General features: G+C 41.9%; 1 protein-coding gene across 1 annotated transcript in view; it reads right to left on the bottom strand.

Annotated features, from left to right (window-relative positions):
• Positions 1 to 659: 659 nt before the first annotated feature.
• Positions 660 to 18,386, bottom strand: part of TRPM3 (transient receptor potential cation channel subfamily M member 3) — a 273,663-nt gene continuing 255,936 nt past the window's right edge. The window contains exons 24-27 of the mRNA XM_046663892.1: positions 17,401 to 17,551; positions 17,093 to 17,292; positions 14,988 to 15,120; positions 660 to 6,492 (exon numbers count right to left, since the gene is read on the bottom strand). Of these exons, the coding sequence (XP_046519848.1) occupies positions 5,040 to 6,492; positions 14,988 to 15,120; positions 17,093 to 17,292; positions 17,401 to 17,551 (1,937 nt within the window). The 3' untranslated portion in view covers positions 660 to 5,039. The remainder of the gene's footprint in view (positions 6,493 to 14,987; positions 15,121 to 17,092; positions 17,293 to 17,400; positions 17,552 to 18,386) is intronic.

Here is an 18,386-nt window from a genome sequence, read left to right as displayed (position 1 = left end):
CAGTGCTCAATCAGACACCCAGTCACCCATCTCTTGCCCTCCCCCAGGCCAGACTCACTCGTAAGCCACAAGGTAGGAGGGTGGTCACATGTCATATCATTGGACCACTCATTCATAATAATCTGTGCATTTCTGTACTGTCACAAATGGACTTCTCACTCTCGTCTCTGGTTTAGCAATTTGTATCCATTGGCCCTAAAGAATCAGAAACGTGTGTTTCATATATCACAGATGCACCAACACCTAGACCTTGGTAAACCCAAGTGGTGTTGGCTAGCCATCTCTGGGTCCCATAGCTACATGCCCTGTGGTTAATACTTTACTTCATGTTATTTGTTCAGAGCTTAAAAAGAAGTAAAAAAAAAACCTTGGTTACTTTTTTGTTTTTAATTTTTAAAAAAACTGAACATAATTCCCAAACAGTATAAGAAGTCCATCAAGGTGAGTGAGTTCCTAACTGGTTTAAGTGTCACAGCAGGCAATAGGACAATGTCAAGTGCCTTTAAAAAGTCAAAAGAAACGCATAAAGCAGTGCATGCATTTTGTTGCCACGAAATTAAGACTGGATTCGGAGAAAGATTACTTCAGTTAAGTCACATTGCTATTGTTAAAGAATAGTGAGTTATAATGCAACATCTAGAACAAGTATATAACCACCTACACACTAACATCACTTTATCTAGAAACAAACATATTAGAGTTACTAAATGAACATATTTATAAAATACTGTACACTGCTTCCACATGGGGTCAGCAGATGTAAACAAACAGCTAATTCAACTGGAGTTTAAAATATTATTTTAAGTTCATTTGTCATATAGTCTTTTGCATAACATGCCAGTTCGTCTTTCCCAAATTCACAACTTGCCCACCACAGCTCACAGGCTGGTTAGAGGATGGACATCAGCTTATACAAATATTTTACAGTGTTCTGCAGGAGTGTGAAAACACCGAGCAGATCAGGAACAAAAGTGCCCATTTCACGAGGATGCTAAATAACATGGAATTGGGAACATAATTAATCCTTGCAACATGTGCTTCTTTATTGAATGTTACAGATTTGTAAGTAATTATAAAGCTGTCCTGTAACGTTCATTAACACAACCACATGCTACAACTACGCTGGGTTAAATACGGTTACATATATGTTTATGTGTGTTTGATAATACAGTGTTGCCCAACACATTGAATGGTGCAGCCTAGAGAGATAGCGTGATGGATGACTGGATAATATTTATTATCATTAAAGAAGTTAAGCAGCCCAAACATTCAGGAAGATTAGACTGAAGAGCCTCAGAAAGTGGAATCGATGTACTATCCAGTTATCTACCATAATATTATCTATAGAAACCATCCTGTAGACAACATTTGAAACATTCAGAAGAAACACATTTTGTGTTTTTACAAGTACGTTTTTCCCATTTGATTATTCTTACATGTATATTTTAAAGGGGGAACTTTCAAAGTGCTAAATAATATCCTATACCTGGAAGCTTAGACTTAAAAAAAATCCACTTCTGTAAAGTGCTGCATTCTGATGCTAATACACCTTTTGGCTTAGAACAATACACCAACCAGCCATGACAATTATACCCAAGCTTTCCAGCTGCTCATTCAAATCCGTCAAGGAGGGAGTGTCTAACTATAAATATAAAGTATGTTGGTTAATCAGGAAATTTCCATGGTCATTTTCATAAAACATCCTTCACTCTTTTTCAAAAGGGCCAGGCAATTTAGAACAAATCATTACATAGAGTAGTATATAAAAATTGGCACCTCAGATGCAGATGATTAAACCAAAGCCATTACTTCCTTGAGCTCGCTATGACTTTATTTACGCTCCTCAATAACTTGCCGCTCATGAGCTGCTTAATTCACAGAGACAGGTAATTAATGTCCCCTCCATCAGGGACATGGTGCAATAAATGAGCTGAACACAAGCTGACTGGACAAGGCCACAGAATCGATGCCACATCGGTGTGCAGAGAATTAGAAATGGAAAGAAATGGATTGAAACATAACACACATGTATGTGCACAGGAAAGAAATGGCTCATGAAAGTTACACAGTTTGTGTTTAAAGTCATTTAAATTTGGCTTAGACAGTTCACACACTTCACAAAAGATGTGAAGAGCTTCATTTTCACGCACAACAAAAGAACCAGGTAGTCACAAGGTCAGGACTGTTAAGTACTTTGTTTCCCAGGTCCTGTTCTCTTCTCTCAAGAAATCATGATGAATAGAAACACTCATGCTCATAATTTTTTTCCCCCAGTTTCAATCTGGTCCAGAATGAGGCCCTGGAGGTGCTGTGATGTCCTGCTCTGTGGTCAGAGAACTTGGTTTCACCTCCTTCTTGGATTCATCTACAGACTACCTCAGAGAGCCTCCCGGCCTTGAGAGTGTGCTCTATACTCAAAATCATCAAAATGTCAGGATGTAAATCCATCAAACTAGCAAAATCTAATCTAAGGGACGAAAATAACAAAATCTTGGTTCAAACTCTGGTGCTGAGACTTGGCCTTCCTGAGAATCACAGAGAAATGGTCTCAAAATGTAAAGTGCCTATTACAACAGTGTTGATTATGAACAAACATGTTCCCCTTTCTCACTATCAATCAATACGGAACCAGGGGACACGAACTCTTTAAAGTTATATTGCAGCTATGCATGTGTGTACATGTTTTTCTGGGGAGAGGGCTCAGAGCTTTAATCCGATTCTTATAGAAATTCATGACTCAAGGAAGTTTAAGGGCAAATGATTTATTCTCACACCAAATGCATGTTGGCTGAGGGGGAAATAGCCAATGCGGCGCTCAATAAAAAGGTAAGTGTTTCTAGAGCAATTACATATGAGGGACTCTTGGTTGCTTGTTTCTGATTCACCTAAATACCAAGGAGTGAAAAGAGAATTCTTTAATTCTTTATTTGTGGCCTCATCACTATTTCTACATCCCAAAAGCTTGTTCAGCAGGGCATTTTTTTTTTTTTTGAAATATTTAAGGACTAGAGGTTTTGTCCACCCAGTTACTTCACTTCATAGAATGAGAAAATTGGAGTTCACAGCTACTACTAAACAAAAGAACCAGGTTGTATTTTGGGCCAAGAACATTAAGTCATTTTTGTTAAAGATTTTAATCTCTTTTAAATCAGTGATCCAAATAGGAATCCGAAGATTTGAAGGTCAAGATTTCTTTACCCCACTTCAAATCCAGATTCTGATCTAGAAGCACATGCCTATATTCTGGAGTCTGTAATCCCATCTGGTTTAGAATTGCATGTCTATTCATATTGCACTTGCTGTGATCCCTTTGTGCAGGAGAAACTAGACTAAATGAGATGTCTTGAGATTGAGTGCTTCCAGACAAAAAGAGAGGCCAAGGGCAGGTAGCTAGTCATTTTGGCAACTCTAGTTTGGTATGAGGAAAAGTTAAGGTCATAGAGACTTTAAAAATCATAATTTCAACATCTGTCAAAATATAATATAATGAACTCTTTCAATGGATCTCCTTGGATATTAAAAAGTCCTGGTTACACCTTAATGTGATAGAAAAGTCCAAGCCTCTTAAGAAAGTGCTATATGTCTGTTTAGATACTATATATAAACATGTCTCTCTGTGTAAATTCATATATATGTATATAAACAGCATATACTATAGAACTCTTTATATGGTTTATTTGCTCTCTATTTTAGTCTACTGTATCTTTTTTATAGCTCTATATGTAAGAAAAATATTCATAGTATGCCTGCAACTGATGGCTTTGGGTTGATACCAAACTCCCAGTCAATTCTAAGCTTATTTATGGTTTTGAAACTTCCTTAAAAAGTACTTTGGAACATTTCCATAAAAAAGATACCAGCCCTTGAAAAATTCCAATTAAATTGATGCCGAGCTCGGATTAAATGGCAAAACTCTAGGTATGAAAATATCCACATGTAACCAGATATTCATATACAAAATGGTCATGTGATGAGTGGTATGAAAAGTTGGCAGTTACATCTGGGAGATGTTGAGAAGACATGGTGGAGTCATGCAAATGATGAAGGTCACACAGCAGCATACACATGACATGAGTGGTAAAAATATAACTGTATCCCATATAGCAATTTTAGGTAAGTTCTGCCTACTATTATTTTTTTAGTTCACTATTACATATTCAGTGAGTGACTTCGTTGATGACAGGTGAGATGCAAAATAAATTAAAAAATATAAAATTATTTAATTACATTCATCCTGAGCTTGCTCGACTATACTTGAATGCCCACTGTATATAACAAACCACCTGACATTTGTTTTTAACATCAATTCTTCTTTCACTTTGATTGCAATACAAGAAGGCATTTCTTTTCCCTTTATTTTCTTCAAAAATGATAAACAGTTGTGGCACCAGAAGTGAATATATAAGAGACAGGTGAACTATGACTGTTACCTTGTTTTTTCTTTATAATGATCAATTACAGAAGTGTTGGCATGAGAAGGATGTGGAACGTTAGGTAGAACCGCTTGCTGCCGGCTTATACTGAATAAAAAGGATGCTCTTCATCAGTCACCAGTGATGGAGCCAATGTGAAAAGAAAACAGAATTGAAGTTTAGAATATCTCATTTGTATGCTGGCTACTTTATTTTATTTTATTTTGCAATTTAGCCCTGCATCCTAAAACTCTTGATAATGGTCAGAAATCGAAAGATGCGTCCTGGCATGGAGAGTGCTTGAAGCCCCTTCATTCCCAGAGCTCATGGCTTTCTGAAGTGACTAGTGAGACACATTCATCTCAGCCCTCTTCTGCCTCTCTTTCCCCTCCCTGCCCATCAAGTGTGAACATGACTTACATCGCCCGTGTTTGGCACTGGGCCAGATCAAATGCTTTCTTGATCTGTGGCCCAGAAGTCACTTTTGAGTTAATACCTCCCAAGGCATTGATTATTTTGCTCAGCTAGGAATAAAGCAGGTATGTTTCAAGGAAGGGGAACAGGTGGAGTTCGGGGAGAATTTTAGGGCTGGCTTCTTGAGCCTCCTGCAACGCTTACTACGAAGGTTTAGTTGTGCTTGCTTTCAAAGCTGTGGAAAGCAGACATTCTGGACAGTCTCCTCATGGACAGGCTGTCCCCTCGGCCCTCCGGCTTGGAGGACTTACTCTTCTGGAAGGGATTTCGCAGGCTTGCTGTGTTCCGCTGCCTGTCGAGTTTGTCACTGATGGAGAAGCTCTTCCTGGTGTGTGCATATGGTGCGCTTGGCTCCTCCGCTGAGTAGCTGTTGGCGCGCTCCATCTTGGGAACAGTGATGTTGTTGGACAGGGTTCTGTCTGAGTTATTGCCCTCTTGGGAGGGTATCGCAATGGTAGCTCTCCGGCCTTTGGCCTCATTCTCCTCACTGTCAGAGCTGGGGTGACTCAGTTCTGCTTCTCGCTCAGGATGGCAGCAAGATGAGTCCTCCACTTTGCCTCCAAGACCTCCAGGTAAGGTGGCCCTGTCGGCAATTGCTTGAGGGGCATTGACACACCTTGTGTCAATACAGTCTGTAATACTTGTGTATTCTGCTGTTTTCACAGGCACCCCAAAGTTGGCGTAATAGCTCCTCGAAGGAGAAAACATAAAGCTATGAGATTTCACAATGGGGGCCTCTTCTAGAAGAAAGGGTGTGGTGGCTAGGTAGCGGCTACTTTTGGAACGCTCGATGGTGTGGTACATTGGAGGGTCAGTGTCCCAGGGGTTTTGGCATTCTGGGAGGTGCGTATAGTCTGAAGAAAAAGACCTAGTGTCCATGGAGGTAATGTCCTCAAAATCAATGCTCCGGCTTGGAGGTCTGTCTGTGGGCGCAAGAGTTGCATAGGCACTGCTTGAAGTGGCTGTGGAAGGTACTGGAGCCGAAAAGCTTGGCTCGCCCAGCCCAAGGATGTTCATGGAATTGTCCAGAGGGTCTATATCACAGTGGAGCTCATCCATGGCAGACACGTAGATGTCTATGCATGAAGATGGTCTTCTGGAATCAGGAACAATGGCCAAGGTGTTTGCAGGGGCTGCAGGAGCTTTGCATTCTTTTGCTACAGAGTGGGAACTAGTAGCACGGTGTAGGCTCAGGGACCTTTCTTTAAAAAGACTTTCCAACTTTTCTATACCACCTTTGTCTTTCACATTGACTGAATAGAAAGAATGGCTTCGCATACGGGGCATTAGGGTTGGAGAAGTTGGGGACATGGTCTCCTCACCTGCAGGGTCTATACTCTCTTGGAGCTTGAAGGTGTTGCCCTCCTGGCTGTTGAAGCTGCTCTGGCGGACGATGTAGGCTGCGTCTGTGCAGTCTGAGGAGGTCCGCGAGCGGATTTTGTTGGACTCGGCCCGCTCCAGACCTGCCAGGCGCTCCAGGGCTGTGGCCATGCGCCCGATGAGGTCCTCGAGCTGTGCCAGCCGGATGTCCACGGTCTGGAGCGAAGCCTTCATGCAGTGCTCTCTCTCGTTGACTTCCTCCAGCCGCATGGACATGTTCTCCACCCTGTGCGAGGAAGAGAGAATGAGAGTCACCCAGGGCTGGATCCCTCTGCTGGAGGTTTAAGAGAACATGGAAGGAGGCAATCAAAGCTGAGCCCAGACCTTGGTGCCATCAATGTCCTACCAGAAGGAAACCGAGGGGTTGCAGGTAGCAAGAGGGAGTGGAAAGGAGAGGATGGCAGTGATGCTGTCACTGAGAATCACAGAATCCAAATCTCTTTGAGCTTGAAGAGGCTTGAGAGATTATCTAATCCAGTGGTTTTTAGCTAAATCCCCTTTTCCCTCAGTGAAATTTAATGCACAATCCCAACACAGTAAATAAACACTTACTGAGTGGTTTTACCACACTCATGGCTTAGCTGTGGCTTGGGTCAGGGTTTAATGACCTAAATAAGTATTAGGGTGTTAGCTGATCAGAGTCACCCACAAAATGAGAATATTGCATTTTGATGACTTTACCCAGAATTTTGCAATAGAATTTTAGAATGTACCTATTCTTATTGCAATGTGTGTATAAAATTTGTATGTTATGGACAGGGATTATTTTTATTTTGTATCTATATAATAATCTTTTTTTGTTGTTGTTCACAATAATCTTTTTAGAATGTAGTGCCTCCAAAGGAATTAATATGGTCCTTTTACTGAGGCACCTGGAAATGATCTAATTTAATCCAATCCTTTTATTAATAAAGGAAAAATAAACACCAAGAGGTGTAACCAAGATTGCATGAAGTAATTTGTGGTAAACTCTGGAGTATCTATCAATCAGTAAATTACCCTGCTCCTCTCTGTCTCTCTGTCTCTCTGGATAGCTGATCACAAGTGCCTTCTATGACAGTTATTTCTAGATGTCTTGACCCTCCCCATTGGAAATTCTTAAGGGCACGATGTGTCTCATATTCCTGCTTCCATTCCCATGTTGCCAGCCCAATATCTGCCAGGTGTCATAAAAGTTCACTGAGGCAATCACTGTTATGAACTTGATTTCAATTGTCTAATCGGCTGCCGGGCCATTTATTTACAAAGATGGAGGCCACATATTTATAATACAATTGTGTCATATTTTTCACTTGCTCAGATTAACTTGGCAAGGACAAACCAAAGCCAAGTTCGGTTTGAGCTCAAACTTTCACTTTAAATGCCCAAAGTCAAATCTTTTGGACAATCCAAATAAGATCCATTCACAACTTTTCTGGAGAGAATAAAGAAACTTTTCCAATATTCCCTATATGCACAATAAATCACTTGACTGCTGACCCTTAAAAAAAAATGCCTGCATGTGCAGAGCATGCTTTACAAAGAATGGTGGGAGTCAGAGCTGGGTTCCCCCAGCTGCTGTGATGGCTGTGGTGGGGATGCTGTGTTAATAGCAATGTCTCCATTAGAGGAGAATGTACATTCCAGTGCCGGAAGGAGGTATAAGAGGCACACGGTTTCCCTCTTTAAGGGACTTGTAGGCTTTGAAAAACAACCTCCTCTTCTGCTGGCCTGAGTCGGGGTGTGATTCTCTTGCCTTGGGCCACGTTTCTGCCTCTCTCTGTAACAATTACCCCCACTCACTCCACCCACTCTGCTCTTTTATCTTTCAGATTCCCTGCACCCAGCCTAGGGTTCTGGACTGTTCTCAAGAGCCCTGCTTTGGAGACATTTTTTCTTTTGCTCCCTCCTGCTGTCCTATAACCAACTCAGTGCCTCCCAGGGTCCAGCATGCCCAGGTGTGTTCCCAGAAGACTTATAAATTGAGCAGTTCTGCATCTGACAAACCGCACGTTATCCACCCAGCTCATTCAGTGACTAACACAGCTACTTCAGAAGGAAAATACTTTTCCCTCTTTCATTTTGTTTTGAGGTATAAACATAGCCCAAGAAACAAATTACTTAAAATAGTAAGTTCATGTCTTAGAGACTTACAATTCACTTTTCATCATCTAGCCTAAGGAGTTTGATTTTGCAAGTACTACGATTTCATTTTTTATAATGCAGTAAGCTTTGGGTAAGTGGAGAAAATATTTCATTAAAGTCAGGAGCAGGACAGAGCGTGCACTGCTGTAGAATGAGACTTTTCATTTCAGATGCTCTAGGTACAGGGTCCCCCTAGCTTTGTAGTGTTGGCAGAGTAACAAAAGGCAGGATAGTTTTATTCCTCCTTCTCCTTTCCTTTCCTGGAGCCCAGTGTATACTAAGTTGGTATGGAAAGAGATAAAGATGCTCTTTTAGCATAATTGCATGTGATCGCTGGTCCGAGGATTGTGAAAAATCTCCCTGCACTGTGGGGACCTCCCTCCCTGTGTCCCACCTCCCTTCCAACAGTGCCCCAGAATCCAACACTGCAGAGAAAACTAGCAGGTGATAGGCAGAACTGAGGCACCAAGAGGCAACGGAAGTGTCAAAGCCTGGTGGTGGGCAGTAAACCGGATATAGAAACTAAGAAGCCCAAGGAGAGGGGCCGAAGAGAGGAGGTCTAAATAGAAAGAGACTCCTTCCAGAAAGCAGAAGGTGCCCAGTGGGAGCCTCAAAAGTGAAGAAGTGTGGCCCCGGGGTTCCTCGGGGAATGGAACCAGGGAAGGGAGGCCTTCTGGAACAGGGCCAAGGAACTATTCTTAACCAAATCTTAACTCTCCCGTGGGTTCTGCGGTGCCTTAGAATGTAAGACTTGGATTAAAAAACATTGGGCTGTTTCATCTATTTTCTTCCAGAATTCTGGATGCATTTAACCATCAAATTGTATGATCATTTAGATCAAGGATGTAACTGATAGCGGCTTAATGTAGGAGTTACAAAAGAATAAAAGTTCCTCGAGTCAAATTTCTATGTTTGTTCCATAACTAGAGTGTGTCCCTTAATCTTTAAAAAAAAATTCTCGGAAAGTTAAGTGTAACTGGGCATGCATCACAGATATAAATAGTTCTGAGGAACAAATCAGGAGTTTTGGATCACGACTGTAATTGCTAGGGGCTGACTGTGGTCAAACCACTCAGGAGACAAAATGGAGATAAGAATGATAAGAATTTATGGATCAATAGGAATCCACGAGGAGATAGATATGGGAAGTGACTGAGTAAGAAAAAAAAGAGGGACTGTGCAAAGGAAGATGTTGTAAGGGAGAAACACTTTATTTTTCTTTCCCTCTTTCTCATCTCCAGACTTGCATGGCTCATTTTAGGATAACTCGGGGGGCAATCACAGCAGAGACACAACAAGGTCCTGGAGAGATGAAATGGCTCCTGCTCCTGGAAGCTCAAGGAATTGACAGCCAGGAGCCCATCAGAGGAAACTCAAAGGATGGTGAAAAAAACCGAAACAGCTAAGAAGACAACTAGCCTCACCAGAAAATGTAAGTAATCTATAAAAACCAAAGGGAAACAAAGAGAAACGCCAAGAGACCACAGATAGGAAAATGTTTTCCTGATATTCAGCATTCTTGGATTCTGGGAATTCTGGGAATTTGACATAAATTCTAGGCAGAATTATACAATGGTAGGTAATTAAGCAAATATCTCAGGTAGGCATCTTTTGAGGACTTTAAAAAGATAGGGTTAGTTAACAGGTGACTACATAGGCTCAATATTAATCTTGTCCTTTTTTTGATAATTTAGACCAGGAGAGTGACAAAGATGCACCATATCTGTGATTAAGTACATTTGATCTAAGCAGGGAGGTTGACACTGGGCTGACTAGGGAAATGTGGAAACTTGGTTGGCTGATTAATCAGATGAGGGATGGTAAAACAGTGGGCTGATGGTGTCAAGAAAGGTCTTTTTTGGAATTGGGCAATGTCTTGGGTCTGTCTCAGTTCACCTGATTGGTGCTGGTGAGAGTTTTGGTGAATTATGTTGAAGGCAGAGTAGGTACGCTTATCCAGCAAACAATGACATAAAATGGATAGGATGACAAATTAATACACTGGAGGATAAAAACAGGATCCAAAGAGCCCTTGAAGTGCTGGAATAATGAGCCAAAGGGGAAAAAATAAAGAAAAACTTCACAGCGATGAATGTTAAGTCCTGATTTTAGGTTAAAAACAAACATTTCACAGGAAGAAATTTGAGGATATGTGAATCAGCTCATGTGAAAAAGCCCTGATTTGAATTAATTTTAAGCTCACTCTGAACCAAAGATGTGACTTGACTGCTAGGATTGCAATGCAATCTTACAGCAAATTATATATGCAGATGAGATAATAAAAGTAACCACCACTTATTGAAAGCATAACATCACATATGTTGTCTCAGTAAGTTTTAATACTCTACAATTAGGAATTAATACTCCATTTTACAGACGGAGACATGGGTTCAGAGGAGTTAAGTAACTTGCTCAAGGTCACACAGCTAGTTACTGCAGAATTAGTATTAAAACCTTTCCATTATACTGTATTTCCCCTATAACATGAAAAGAACTACTTGTCCTGTTATAATCTACGAGTATTAGCTCAGCACATAGTAGGTACTCAAAAATAGAAAATGAATGAATAAAGGAATTAAATCTAGGTTCTAACTACAACACAGAATTAATTTCCATTTAGGTATCACGTTGGAAGGGGATGTTGACAATTTATAGTGCATATTGAGGAAATGAGCAGCGTAGTGGGAGATTAGCTGCATGCATCATCAGTAGTTAAAGAATCTTGGGATATTTAGTTTGGAAAAGGCAAAGCAAAGTAGGGAGATGATAGTAATCTTCACATATGTAAAATATTTCCTCAGAGAGAAAAGAATTTCATTTTTTTCTATATTCATTCATAAGACTGGTATCTAAGGCACGTTCTCCTCTTCCTGGGAAGTATTCACACAGAGGCTAGGTGTAACGAGACTACACGTTCTTTTAAAGCAGAGTCCTTATACCTCCCCACCACCCCCGACCCAGGCCCTGCTTATGCCAGCTGCTCAGTACATGTTTGTTAAATCACCATTGGTCAGGTGTACAGGAGAAACGACTGCTTTGGGTACGAGTAATCTGTACTCAATGTCATCCAGAACCTTTTTCAAATGTAAGGTGCCAAATTTTATGTGCTCCACAGTGAATAATTCTGCACCATCCTCTGCTATCTCTGGACTTTTAGCCTGTCCATTGGGTTCCATCACCGGTTCTCAAAATGTGGTCCCTGGACCAGAAGCATCAGCATCAGCATCAGCTGGAAACTTATTAGCAGTGCAAACTCTCAGGCCCCATCCCAGATGTAGTGAATCAGAAACTGGTATGGGGAGGGATACCCTGCAGCTTGTGTTGTGACAAGCCCTCCAGATGGAGGCCCTCAAAGTTTGAGAACTGCTGGGGTAGATGTTTCTGGCTGTTCCTGCTTTGGGTATGCATTGGAACTCAGTGAGACTGTGTGATTCTTGAGGACAAGGCTCTGCCTTGTGGGTGCTCAAGGCCTGCCACATTGCCTAACACACAGTGAAAGCCCGGTAAGCATGTACTGAAACAGAAGTGAGCTTGTAAAAGGACAATGAGCATGGAATTTGATGGAACAGACTTCTAGGTTTGGTTATCTTCAGCCAGGAGCCCAAAAATCCTCAGAAAGGAAGCCAGTCACCAATACAGCTTAAGAGGTTAAAAATTTGTTTCTTTTAATGTAATTATCATTAGCTAGATATTGACCCAAATAAAGTGGAGGGCATTGGTTGCTCAATTAACTCATTATATTCTGAAATCGTATTGCTTGAGATGCATCAGGGTTATTGCTATATAAAAAACGGGAAAAACAAGGAATTTTCAGAATCAAGTTCCTCGGAGGTGGTAATGATCTCCTGAATATTGTATTGAGCTCTTTACATACCATTTGGGTGTAAAACTAAGATTTAATAATGATGCATTTAAATAGATAATTATGGAAGCATCTTTGTATTTCTAAAAAGACTTATGTAAATATAACTTGTATAAATAAATTGTATTTTAAAGGCGGTGGCGGGGGGTGGGATGGGGAGCATAGGGCTCCCTCTGTGAAGAAACCATTTTCTCCAAGTCTTTTAGTAAAGCAAAGAGCCAGCTCATAATTTTTCTGACTTTCAATCTCTGTATTGGGGCCATCTAACATGAAGAGAGAATTACATAGTATTCTATATCCTATATAGACTGTGCACCGTTAATTTACGTAAATTAAATATATGTACCTATCCAAATGTATGTATATACATTATCTATCTATCTATCTATCTTTCTATCCGCCTGCCTATCTATCACCTATCTGTCCAAGTATCTATGTATCTATCATCTATTTATCTATTATCTATCAATTTTCTATCACTTATCTACTATCTCTCTGTCAATTGATCTATCACTCTACCTATCATCTATCTACTTATCAACTGTCTGTCATCTCTCTGTCTCTCTGTGTATCTATCTATCTATTGAATGTAAATAGGACAGGTGATTTCACCTGCCACTCACTCAGAAAGGACGTGTCCTAGAGTGTGTGAGATGGATAATATGGATTCGCTCTTCCCTTGGTAGATCTCTGTTCCTCATACACCTCATGGTGTTTCTGTTGTGCTGAGTGCAATTCTAGTGTTTAAAGAAGTTATTTTTTGGTACATTTACAAATGTACAAACCAAAACAAACCAAACCACAACCACCACCAACAGAAACAAAATCCCAAACAAATATAGACAGAAGCAACAGAAGTGGAATGAGGCCTGGGCTTGGGTTTGCTTCTCTGGCCCCAGGCTTGGTCGTCAGTTCGTCTTTATCCTCCAGGCCCCCATTACTCCAGAAGGCCAGCTAATGCCTAGGACGCAGGGAGGGTGGGCCTACACTCTGTCCTGGATTTCTGGGAATTGCTCATCTTGGTCACCCTCCTGAAGGGTGGGTCTCTGTGTCCACCCAGAGAGGAACGGAGCCTTGGGGAAGAGTCTCCTGGAAGCGTTTGCAGGTGTGGGGTGAGAGGCTCAGGTGAAGGTGCTATAGTTCCTCTCTGTTTCCAGCCAAAAGGAATTGATGACATGGTCACAATATGTTCACATGCGCTGGTGTCTGCATCTCTCATTCTACTTCCCTAGAGAGGCAAAGCCTTCTTTGCATCTGAACACTCCCTCCTGACCTTTCTTTCCTCCCAGGTCTGTGGCTTTCTGAATTCAAAAAGTATTCCTAAGTCTCCTGGACATATGCTTTGGAAATACGTTTGCGCAATGGCAATGTGTCCATGTGGCACAATTTTCTGGGAACCACATGGTTCTGTGTCCATTAATAAATAGCTTTTTCGAGACCTCAGAATGAGAAAGATCTTCATATTTTCAGCTCTTTCCTCCGTTTACCAGAAAATTGCTTCACACCACATCATCATTAAATGCTCTATTTTGCAATGACAGATGCATATAAAATCTGTGCATGGCTTTAAACTTTATTAATATTGGCTGAGAACCTATGGATGCAATCACTCAGTGGAGTATGTGTACATACCTACTTATCTAGGCTGAATTCTTTAAAGAAATAAAGGGCTAGGGACAGAAAAATGCCATTTTGTAATTTCTGCAGAGCCACTAAGAATGCATGAAGTGGGGAAGCAGACAAAATGTCATTTCATAAAAACTAGAGGTGACTGACTCAAATCTTAGAAGTCTGAGTCATATTGACTAAAGTCATCAATATATTATACCTTTTCCCACTATTCCCACTATTTATAATTTTTTTCTGCCATCTTTATATAGCAAATACTTAAAATTGTAAAGTTACACCAACACTGTCTGACACTCTGGGTGTCCTTTAGAACAGTGGTTCCCAAATGCTGGGTTTTGAATGTGCCAGCCTGGAATGAAATTTTTATTAGTCTACAGCAAAATGAGGAAATAAGAAAATGTAAGTTCATTTGCATAAAGCTAGATTTATTAAATTTAAAGAATTCTCTTCTTTTTATTTTGAGATTTTTCTTGCAGCCCTCCTGATCCACAAAACTATTTGGTCAATGAGATCTAAAGGTATATAACCACTGGGTAGAAAAATCTGCTTTTATTTCTTTGCTTTTATCTTGTTCTATAAGAAGAAAAAACGAATTAAAAAAAAAAAACCCAAACAAACAACCATCAACCATTATTCTAACTAGTTCACAAGCCTCTTGCTATTGTTTATTCAGAAGGTATTGAGCACCGTATAAGCCAAGCACTTGGACCATCTATGCTTTGGGAGAAGATGCTCAGGGATCCACATGAAACAAAAACCTGCTGGAGAGCCCTGAGTTGGGTGGGTCTCTCTTGGTTTGTGTCTGGGTTAGAAGTTTCCAGTTTCTGGTCTGAGCCAGCAGCTCCTGCCCTGTCCTGGACTCAATAATCTCCAGCATCTAGGAGGGTGGTTCCTATTGCCTGCTGAGAAGTCTACGATCTGTCAGTCTGGGATTTTCACCTGTAGACACTTCAGACAATGTTCGCTTCTCTCATAAGCTTGATGATTTCTTGGACAATAAAAATAAACAGAGGGATTTCTGTTTTTTGTGGCATGTAAACAAAATCAACTGATAAAGCGCGCCATGGCATAAAATATTCCAGGAGGTGTATGCCCAGGGAACGCACCTTTCTGAAGTCACCCGTATCCTCTCATCATTGGATGAATTGAACCGATCATCCTTTTCTCTGAAATATTCCTCGATGCACTGTTCTTCGAAATCATGTACTTTCTTGAGCTCGTCATCAGTTATGAAGAGTTCTGTGGAAAGGAAATGAGATATGAGGCAGAGAAGTAAAAGCGATGGCATCTGATCTGTGGGCCTAATGACATCCCTAATTTCAATCAAGGCTAGCAAAAGGGCCCTAGATTCTTTACTTAGTCTCAAACTAAATCCAGATCTAGTCAGGCAACTTGCGTCACTGTCCTCTCTCTGGGCATTAGACTCATGATGAGTCTCTGAAGTTCACCTGAACATACCTGGTTTACTGCCAGGGCCGATTAGAATTATTCAAGTTGTAAGGCCAAAAACATAGCAAAGCCAAGGAAAGAGAGGCTACGCCAAGAATGGAGGTGTCTTAAAAGCTCAATGTCCAGGCCAAGGAGTGTGGCAGACATTGTTCCCTGGCCTTACTAAAAGCCCTTTTGCAGTCACATCCCCCCATCCCTGTTCCCACTACTGACGCTGCAAAGCCCAGTACACACATTTCCAGCCTCCCTTGAAGCTGGCAACAATCATGAGACCCAGTTTGGCTCAAGAAACAAAAGAAGTCTGCTGCAGGGAGTGGTGGTGTATTGGGAAGAGATTTTGCTTTTCTGATAAACTATAGAGATGTGGCTGCTGCCTTCTACATTTTTTCACTTCCCCTCTTTTTGCCTTGAACATGAACGTGATGACTGGAAGTGCAGCAGCTGTTTTGCTACCATGAGACAAGACAGTGTGATAAGGAAGAGCTGAGCCTAAAAATAGAAGGACTCTGGGTCTTTGACTTCAGTGAGACACCGTTGAGCTCTGGGCTGTCTACTTCTTCACTTTTTGTTATACGAGAAAAATAAAATTTTATTTATTTGTGTTATTATTAGTCTGGTTTTCCGTTAATAGCAGGTAACCTAATTCATAATTGATATAGCTGTAGAAAAAACTCAATGGAAATTTGAGTCTTTTCTCCCCCTAAGCTTTCTATTTGTGTAAATTTGTGTTTCAGATGGAAATAGAGAATTTTGGAATTCCCGGTCCTCTCCAATGCTCCTATTTTAATGTCTAGAAAGAAGCTGGGCATTGCTATGTCAGGGAAGTTGTTAAAACTTTACACTTAGAGAAGCAGTTGATGAAGTGGCTTCAGTTTCAAACTTTGGACGCAATAGTGATCACCTGGAGATAATTCCTGGGCTGCAATCCAGAGGCTCCTGTTGAGTAGATTTAGTGTAGGTAGTCTGCTTGACACACCTTGAGAAACCGTAGTAGCTGGCTGGTATGGGGCTGGATGCCCAAGGGTTCTTAACTGTGGGTGGTACTCAAGGGACATTTAAGAAGGTGCAGGAGCTATTGCTATTTAACGTGTGGAGACCAGATGTACCAAATCTCCTGCCATGTGTGGGACAATCCTACACAATGGAGAATTGTTCTGCCCCAATGCCAAGGGAACCTCCTTTTCGAGACCCTGAACTGGAAGGTGGATGGTGGACGGTCTTCTGTTTCATCCTTCGAATAATGGAAGGCAGGGCTGGTCTCTTCAAGAAGTCATATAGGCACAACCCCTGAGACTTGGGAAAATGTTTAAGACCTAAAAAAATCATAGATCCAGAAATGATCATGGAAAAGCAGACCTAGTCACTTGCAACTCCACTCCACTCCTGTAACAATGCTTAAATTAGATACAATGCAACATTGGCAGCACATGGATATGTGGTTGATATATTTTGTGGTAGGACCTCTGGAAAGCAAGACACTTAGAACCTATAAAGTTGCTGAAATAGCCCTGCTGGAGACTAGTTTTATCTCACTGAGAAAGATGTGAGGCTAAGAATGCTCGACTCCAGCATCTACAGTCTCCTTTCCAGCACTGTTTCTCCGGCGAGCGTACCCTCCCGTTCTCTCCCTAGTCTTCAGAGCTGTCGGCAGTCTGCAGGAGGCAGGAGGGACCAGGTGGCCGCGTGGCCCTGCACGACTGCCCACAGGAAGCGGTAGGGATTTCTGATATGTGGCTGCAGGGGGCTGTCACTCGAAGCTTACTCAGGCCATAGTCCCTTTCGTCTGGGTCGCTCTCGTGTTTCCTCCATCGGCAACACAGGTGCTGGAATATCATGGTCATGTGGCTGAAGATGATCAGAGGTGGGGGCAGAACTGGCCTTTCATGGAAAGTCATGATGAGCTGATACCTCTGAAACTTCCACACTTGGTTGGATATTGATTTTACCTCAAAAAAGGTATTGCTGAAACAGGGACCAGAGAGAACCAAGTGAGCAACTCCACCGCTTTCTGGAGCCCCATGCCCTCCAGTGCCCCCACTCCATCCCCAGTGCTCTGAAGGAGGCACTCACTTAAAGACAGCGATGAGGAGGTTGACCAGCAGGATGTTTGCCACTAAAAGGTAGCAGGCCATGATGGCTGGCACGATCCAGGCTCCTGTCTTGCAGGGAGGCAACTGGATTATTTTGCCATCCTCTCGGGTCTCATTCTGTCCACAGGGAGCTGGAGGAAGCAACATGGGCAAGAAATGAGAAACCATGGCTATCGATTAAAAAAAAAGGACTGATTTGAATGAGGGGTCTTTTTTTAGATGAAGGAAAAATACAGCCATCTCAAAACAAACAGGAAAAAAAAATTGCAAAAAAGCCTAAATAGAAAAATGAAAGCTTCGTGACTAACCCAAGGGGCTGCTGGTTCCTCCTGTCTCCCAAGTCATCAGCTGACTTGGAAGAGGTGGGTGGAGCCCCCTGCTTGCTCACCCCGTCCTTTGGCCCATGACACTTGCTAAGGGGCACTTGGTGTTCTCAGGAAGTCTTTCCTGGGGTGCGGCAGCCTCAACGCCCCAATCAAGTTACTTTCAAAATGTGCTGTGGAGGCCAGAAGCCGCGAGCTGTAAGAGCAGCAGCGTGAGGGGCTATTGATCGGGGGAATTAACACCAGGGCAGCTGTTAATTGCTGCAAGAAACAACCCGGGGGCTCTGAGTTAACGATTTGCTGTCTCAGTGTGGAAGGAACAAAACTGGGCAGCGTCTTGAGAAGTATCTAGAGGGCTTGTCGCTTGGTGCTCCTGACGGATGGCATTTCAGGGGAGGGCAATGAGGGGTGATGGGCAGAAGCCTGTAGCTACCTACTTTCTTCCAGCAGCATTTCCATTCCAAAAATGTGCTTTTCAGGGCACAGGGAATAAAACCCAGCTGCACTGAAGATACGGACAAATGGGAAAAAAGATCTGGAGGTGGGGGTAGGGAGGAAGGTGATGTGTGGGACTGGGTGAGCCTGAGTAATGTGCTAATGAGGCCGGCTTGGAGTTTCCTGGTAAATTCAGGTGAAAACAAAT

The sequence above is a fragment of the Equus quagga genome, chromosome 6 (assembly GCF_021613505.1).
Source record: "Equus quagga isolate Etosha38 chromosome 6, UCLA_HA_Equagga_1.0, whole genome shotgun sequence".
Classification (NCBI taxonomy): domain Eukaryota; kingdom Metazoa; phylum Chordata; class Mammalia; order Perissodactyla; family Equidae; genus Equus; species Equus quagga.
The sequence above is the reverse complement of the archived record's forward strand: the minus strand, read 5'-3'. Positions and strand labels throughout refer to the sequence as shown.